Source organism: Homarus americanus, unplaced genomic scaffold (genome assembly GCF_018991925.1).
Source record: "Homarus americanus isolate GMGI-L3 unplaced genomic scaffold, GMGI_Hamer_2.0 scaffold4896, whole genome shotgun sequence".
NCBI classification, from domain to species: domain Eukaryota; kingdom Metazoa; phylum Arthropoda; class Malacostraca; order Decapoda; family Nephropidae; genus Homarus; species Homarus americanus.
Window position 1 is genome coordinate 1,216,875 of NW_024749657.1, and position 8,171 is coordinate 1,225,045.

The 8,171-nt window shown below is 36.8% G+C and overlaps 1 protein-coding gene across 1 annotated transcript; it reads right to left on the reverse strand.

The window, feature by feature from the left end:
* Window positions 1–538: 538 nt before the first annotated feature.
* On the reverse strand, window positions 539–7,616 carry LOC121853573 (zinc finger protein 493-like). The gene is made up of 2 exons (XM_042347795.1): window positions 7,506–7,616; window positions 539–3,591 (listed from the first exon to the last, which is right to left on the reverse strand). The coding sequence occupies exon 2, from the start codon at window positions 3,517–3,519 to the stop codon at window positions 1,969–1,971; it is 1,551 nt and encodes a 516-aa protein (XP_042203729.1). The 5' UTR covers window positions 3,520–3,591; window positions 7,506–7,616; the 3' UTR covers window positions 539–1,968.
* Between the last annotated feature and the right edge of the window lie 555 nt (window positions 7,617–8,171).

The following is an 8,171-nucleotide window of genomic DNA, read 5'->3' on the forward strand; positions in this document are numbered from 1 at the left end:
CAGAGGCATTTCGGAATTTTTCGGTTTTCAGAATTTTTTTTATTTTTATTATTATTATTGTGTGTATTAGCCCACCCAAGCACAAGTCACTGACCCACATTGGGGCCTGGGAGGCGAAAATATAATACAGTAATAATAATAATAATTATTATTATTATAATAATAATAATAATAATAATTATTATTATAATAATAATAATAATTATTATAATAATAATAATAATAATAATAATAATAATAATAATAATTCATAGGTCTAGGTCGTGCTTCTCACTTTTTATCTTTTTTCATTCATGTATTTCTTTATTATTATTATTATTTTATTAATACAGTATTATTATTGTTATTATTATTATATTTTCTTATTATTATTATTGTTATTATTATTATTTTATTTTGGTGTATTTTTTATTAAAATTTTTATTTACTATTAATAATTATTATTATAATTAGTATTACTATTACATTTTCGCCCCCCAGGCCCCGATGTGGGTCAGTGATCTATGCCTGGTTGGGCTAATCCCTGTTTAAAAAAAAAAAAATTGCTCCACAAAAAAAACTTTCGGTTTTCAGAGCTTTTCGGAATTTCGGATAAAGGGTTGTCAACCTGTACATGTATGTCTTGGTAGGGGTGTAACGAGTTATCTGTATTTGGTTGTTAGATTATGTTACCAGTGTAGATTACGTTGGGTCCATGTTTACATTTTGTGGGTATAGTATGTTACTAGTATATGCGGAGCTCTGGACCATAACCCGTTAAGAGCCATATGTTGCTGAAACATGTATTGTATTGTATTCCCCAACCATTCCCCAGGGTAAATCAGAGAGCTAATTGGCAACCTGTAAATGTGGGTGAGAGTACTCTGAAAAAGACTATTGTATGTCACACATTCCTTCCTGAGCATTTTCCTCCATTTTCTATTTTGGCACTTAGCAGATTATGGTCTGGAGCTCCTCATATATTAGGTTAGGTTGTATTATCTTTTGTATTGTCTGAATATACTATGTTACACTCGTATGTTTGTCATTCCAGGTGACTACTGTAATTATGTTTCTTTGTGTCTAGTTATGCCACATTTTTATGTAACATGTCATAATCTATATGAGTTGGGTAATGTATACTGTACTTATGGAGTTGTGAATTTTAATTATTTGATATTATATTTGACATATTAAAACAATGTTTATTATGATCCTGAAATTGGATGGGTATTTGAAGCTAAATTTGGAAGAGCCTGTGACCTGTGTCAGTATTCCTGGAGAAAATATCAACCAGATGGCATGACAGAATGAAAGAAATCCCTGCCTGAGAATATGTTCACAAGTAACAAGAGAATTTTGTGAAAAGATTAGAACTGTCAGTAATTAGGAAGATCACTTGAGACACTATACTGTACTGTATATGTTTTACCTAAGGCCAGTGTCAAGTTAGAGGAACACCATAATGTGTGAGAATACAGCCTCTTGTTGTGCACTGTAGACGAATCTAAGTTTATATTAGCGAGTGGTCCAGTGTAACATGTTGCCCCTTGGTCCTTAATCAGAGTAACATCACTGTACTGTATTATAAATGATACACTGTGACAATACACAATAAATTGGTAATGATGAGGTATATAAAAGACACATAATAAAATCACCTCCTCCTTACACAAAAAAATATTTGTACTCCAAAGTACTGCACTGTACATGTAAAATATTTACATTAAAACGGGGTACAACAGCTCCTGTATTAGTCACAAACTTTAAGCATCTCGTAGTATACACGTATTGTTTGTGTTATGTACAACTACATACCGTACCACACAGTAGCTAGAGAAATTTTACCTGTAGAGAGCAGCTTATGACTTGTTTTTGTTGTCATGCAACACACTTCTGCCTCACCCATACTGTACAGTACAGTAGTTTCATCAAGTGCTGTGAACCACAACTGTACATACATAAATGTATAGCTATTAGGGGGCTATCTCACACCCATACTACATCAGCAAGGGAGGGCCCTTGTTCATCACTGTGTATATCAACAACATGCTTCCTGTAACGTGCCTTGGTCTCAAAATTTTCCCAACATAACTGACACTCATATTCCTCTTTTTTTTTCCTGTGGATAAGCATATGCTTCTTCACAGAGCTCTCATTTTTAAAAACTTTCTTACATATGTCACAGGTAGGCGGGTTTTCACTGTGACGAGACATATGTTTCTCCAAACCATTTATATATCTAAACTGTTTGTCACACACCTCACAAGTAAAAATTTGGGCAACATGTGTCAGCATGTGTAAATCAAGATCACCATAATCTGAAAACAGTTTCCTACATTTAGTACACTTAAAATTTTTATTGTCAAAGTGCAAGAGGAAGTGTTTTTTCATGGACTGCTTCCGGGAAAATTTTTTTCCACACTCCGAACATTCAAAAGGCTTTTCATCTTTGTGTACAAGACTATGTGACCTTAATGCATGTCTTCGACCAAAACCTTTACCGCACACATCACAATCAAACTTCTGAGGATTTTCATGTACAGTGCGCACATGTCTCATGAGAAAACTATTCTGAGTAAACCCTTTTCCACATTCATCACACTTATGTACGCTGTGCACTTTCTTGTGAACAGTGAGAGCAGGCTTCTTGGCAAACTCTTCTCCACATTCATCACACTCATGTATGTTGTGCACTTTCTTGTGAACATTGAGAGCAGGCTTCTTGGCAAACTCTTCTCCACATTCATCACACTCATGTATGTTGTGCACTTTCTTGTGAACAATGAGAGCAGGCTTCTCGGCAAACTCTTCTCCACATTCATAACACTCATATATGTTGTGCACTTTCTTGTGAACAATGAGAGCAGGCTTCTTAGGAAACTCTTCTCCACATTCATAACACTCATGTACGTTGTGCACTGTCTTGTGAACACTGAGAGCAGCCTTCTCAGCAAACTCTTCTCCACATTCATCACACTCATGTATGTTGTGCACTTTCTTGTGAACAATGAGAGCAGCCTTCTTAGGAAACTCTTCTCCACATTCATAACACTCATGTACGTTGTGCACTGTCTTGTGAACACTGAGAGCAGCCTTCTCAGCAAACTCTTCTCCACATTCATCACACTCATGTATGATGTGCACTTTCTCGTGGACACTGAGAGCAGCCTGGGTAGCAAACTCATCTCCACATTCATCACACTCATGTATGATGTGCACTTTCTTGTGAACACTGAGGGCAGCCTTCCTAGAAAACCCTTCTCCACATTCATCACACTTATGTATGGTGTGCGCTTTCTTGTGAACATTGAGAGCAGCCTGGGTAGCAAACCCTTCTCCACATTCATCACACTTACGTATGGTGTGCGCTTTCTTGTGAACATTGAGAGCAGCCTGGGTAGCAAACCCTTCTCCACATTCCTCACATTCAAAGTCTTCAATAGTGCACAACTTTAGGTGTGTCTTTAGACAACCCAAAACCCGATACTCCTTCCCACATTTCTCACAACTAAATGTTTTCTTCTTTGTATGTCCCATTGTTGTGATCTTCTGGTAGGTGATGTGGTTAATGTTTCATCCTCTTCACTACCTGGCTGGTTAGTCACCTTACTGAAACAAAACAATTCATATTAAATAATCTTATCAAGAATACATTTCGTAAGTATATACAGGGGGGTCCCCGGGTTATGAACAAGTTCCATTCCTGAGGATGTTCTAAAGTCGGAAATGTACGTAATTTGGAACACACAGCCTCTTTGCAATATATCATAGACTAAGTTTTTTTATACATGGCTTGCATGTAGAGATGAGAATTTGTAGGAGTGACAAAAGCTTTATTAGGATTGTTGAACTGAAACGTTCTTCTTTTTGCTATAAATCTCTCTGTAGCATCATAGACATTCAGTAATACAATACCTCTATCAATATTGGTGAGTCTTGCTGTGTTGGTATTTTGCTGTTCAAATTTCAACAATCCTTCAATTAATTCCAAAACCTTCTACCATTTCTTCTGTAATGAATCCCTTTGGTTCTGGAGTTCCAGTTTCCTTTACATCCTCTGACAAAATTTGCATCTCCAGTTGAATCAGGTCCTCATTGCGTAATTCCAGAGTTGTAAAGTAACTAAATAAATTTACTTCAGTACAGTGATCCCTCGGTTAAAAAAATTTTGATTAACGATTACCTTCCATAAGATTCTTCACTTCGGTTAACGAATTCCTTACGAATTTTTCCCAACATGTTTACGTCTGCTCACCAGCTGTAGTATGTCCGCCAATACAGTAATCGGTTTTAGGGCTTAAATTCGTTACCATTTGACTAAATATCAAGAAGGTTGTACTATTCTCGTGTTGTTCGCCAGTAATGGATGATTAGCTGGTGTACCTCCAACTCGGCCCATCTTAAATAACTAACTGGGCCCATCTTAAATAATTAACTGGGCCCACCTTTCAAACTTCAAACAAGTAGCTGAATAGAAGTTCAGGAATGAGTTTGAGATGGGTTTTATGTCTCTTTTGGTTCACTGAAATACGAAGAGTGTGACTGAGTGAATGACAAGGGTTTAATCGGTATGAAGGATGAATTTTATGAGTTAATGTTTGTAGAACTTGATCAATGAACCATGATTCACATTCGTAACATAGGAGGTTTCTGTCTGTTTATAAAGTGTAGAGTGCAAAGTCACTTACTGTTGGTGTTAGATTACTGGATCAGTCACATTCTGAGTCCTGACCATGGCTGACCAATGCTTGGGATGCATGGCCCACCTTACACACCTCAAACAAGTAGCTATCTAGAGGTTCAGGAAAGACATCTGGACCCTATCTGCTTGGAGTGCATTTAAAAGGAGTGTCCACACGAATAATGCCTGTGAAGGGTGGCATAAGGGTGCCAGTGAAGTCAGCCCTTGGTGACATCGGCCCAGTTACAGCAATGATCTCGGCCCACATTGAAATTACCGAAATGGGCCGAAGTCACCAAGGTCCGACTTCACCTGTATCCGTGGCTTAATCGCCTTAACTTGAAAGCAAGAAAAGGATAACTTAACTTCCATCTGTTAATCAAGCTACTCCATAATGAAGCAAAACTAGTGACACTCCAGGTGAGGCTCTTGTCCAACGGTAAAGTGCTACGAAAACAAAGGACCAAATACTGTACATTATGTACATCACCAAGGACAACTCTTCAAACTGTGGGACAATTCAGTAGTGGATGAAGACCTGCAAAAAATTTGCTACGAGCCGTTTCACATCACGTGATTGTTTATCAGTAATGTTTGTACTTTATATGCAGCATTTTATCATCGTACTTTTGTACTTTTACCGTTAATGCAAAAATAAATGTGTAAAAAGTGTTGATTAACCTAAGTGGTTCATGTTGGTATTTGATGGTCCAAGTAGGATGTGAGGCGAGTTGGCAATGGGCCGAGTTGGACTGTATTCCGATTAGCCAATCAGAGTGCACTCATGGTAAAATAGCGGGTAAATATTCGTCCGTTAGCTGTTCTCAGGTTTTGGTATGAGAAAATTTTTTCTTTTTTATACTTTCGGTGTTTTACTCTAATCATTTCTTGTGCAAATTAGCAGTTTTTGGAAAAAAAAAAAATTTAAATTTTTAACAGAAACAGATAATTTGCACAAAAATGAGGTCAGATTTGGGTAAATTTGCATTAGTGCACACAACTCTGTTAGAAAGTCAAAACTATGTTTTTCTAGTGTATTTTCATGTGTTATGGTTGGTTTTGACCTTGATTTCCATCAGCGATCGTCTGTTTTTTAGTTATAAGGGGTTTTGGGTGGGGCGTTTTCCGACAAAAATCATGGCAAAGCGGGAGGAAAAAAAAAAAAAAAAAACCCTAACCTAACCCTCACCATATGATGGAATCACTTATTTCTTACCCAATTGGCCTGGTTCTGGTTCCTTTGTAATCACCGACGGTGTACGAACACCAACGTCTCTTCTTTGCCTTGGGAATAAGGAACGAGTTACTACAATGCCAACTATGTTGGCCTTGACGATATTTACACTCGTTATTACACTCAGGACACTTTATTGAGGTCAGGAGAACACCATGAGATCTAAAAAATGCTGTAACTTGTTCGTTTTTTTCCCCAAAACACGCAATCAACTCCACATACAGTAATTGAAGTGATACCCATCGCAGACTTCAATGGTCGGAAATGAATTAGAATTTCAAAATATGAGACCCAAAATCACAGTCGAATCTGATTGGGCAAAAACTACTGCAAATTAAACCACAATTCATTGTAATTGGTGGAAAAAACAAAACAAAAAAAAGCTTTTGATTGGCCGCATGACGCGTATGGGAACGCATGTTTATGGCGATTTATGAAGGAAACACGCTGAGTGGGAGGTCAGGTAGGCGATTATGGCAGAAAATTAATGGAAGAAAATAGAAATATCTGGCATGTGCTGTCTCCGTTTGCAACGGTATCTTAAATTAGACGTCTTGTTCGAATGTGATAATAGATTTGGGATAGGAAAGTTGTGTGCACTAATACAAAAAATACCCAAATTTTAGTAAAACAAAACACCAAAAAACACAAAAGAAAACCTATTCTCAGGGTCCGACTAATTACCCAAATGTAGCCGCAATGAAGTCAAATAATGGTCCTACATGAATAAATCGGACTGCCAATCACTTCTCGACTAGTATTTGGTGTCACAAAGTAAAAAAAAAATTGGAAAACTTAATTTAATCTGAGTTAACAGATCGAGTGCAAGTACCTAACCTAACCTAACCTAACACAACTCGGATTAAATTAAGTTTACCAATTTTTTGTGACTTTATGACACCAAATAATAATCGAGAAGTGATTCACAGCCCAATTTACGCTTGTAGGACCATCATTTGACTTCATTGCGACTACATTTGGGTACATTTGGGTAATTACTCGCTCCCTCGGTACATGCACGCGATCTATTAACTCAGTTTAAATTAAGTCTTCCAATTTTTTGTGACTTTGTGACACCAAATACTAGTCGAGAAGTGGTTGGCAGTCCTATTTATTCATGTAGGACCATTATTTGACTTCATTGCGGCTACATTTGGGTAATTAGTCGGACCGCTATTCTCATACCAAAAGAACCAATCAACAGGTAAAATTACAGATTACAGCAACCAAAGAATCTGATAAATAAAAGTGTAACCTAACCTAATGTAATACGGGTATACGAAAACCATTGAAAAAAAATAGTTCTATTGATTGAGTGTAGTGAATATTCGGAATTCTATGGTTGCTGTTAACTGCAAATATTATCACTTACAAGGAGCAAGAAATGAAGAGACAAGTGACTATAAGTGAGGAGTATTACCTCAGCCAATGGACGAATATTAACCAAATAGCGTTAATAGGAACTTAGCCAGTCAGTTGTCTAGCTACCTGCACTGTCTAGCAACCTGCATTGTCTAGCAACTTGCACTGCCTAGCTACCTACACTGTCTACTTACCTGCCTTTCTGGTATATACTTAAGGACTAACTCTATCCAGATAAATAATTACCCGCATGGAGGAGATATTCCACATTTATTTCACTATTTAGTTGTCCGTTAACTTGTACTGGCCGGGCCGGGTGGAGGAGAATGAAACTCAGGGACGCCGCCTCTGGTATAAAGTTGCTGTTTACAAATTTTAAATCAAATATTTATACGTATACTAAAATTTTTAAATAATACGATAAGTAGTAAAAGTTTTAAACATGGAGATAAAGATACATGTAAAAATATAAATAAAGAAAAAAGATAGGAAGGAAGTGATTAAATGAGAAATGGTCGTCATAGCTGTTAAGGATATTGTACAGTAGGTATTTGAATGTAAAGTGAAAAATTAAGATAATTAAATAAATAAAATATTAACAAAAATGACAAATATAGATAAAAAATAAAGATAAAGGCGAAAGCAGGAAAAGAAATGACAGAAGTATTTGCTATAAATTGTGTAATACCCATTTAAAGCTGTATTTGTAGCGTACTGTTGTGGCCAGTTGTCAATTCTCTTTAGTTGTCTATTGTCTCTTTGTATGGGCACACAAACGTACGTACATGTAGATATCTCACACTCAGGAATGAGGTAGAATAGAAACTCACGCTGTTATTTGTTGGGCCCGCTGTTATTTGTTTGTTTCATAAATGACATGCCTGACGTTGTAGACTCCTCCATACAAATGTT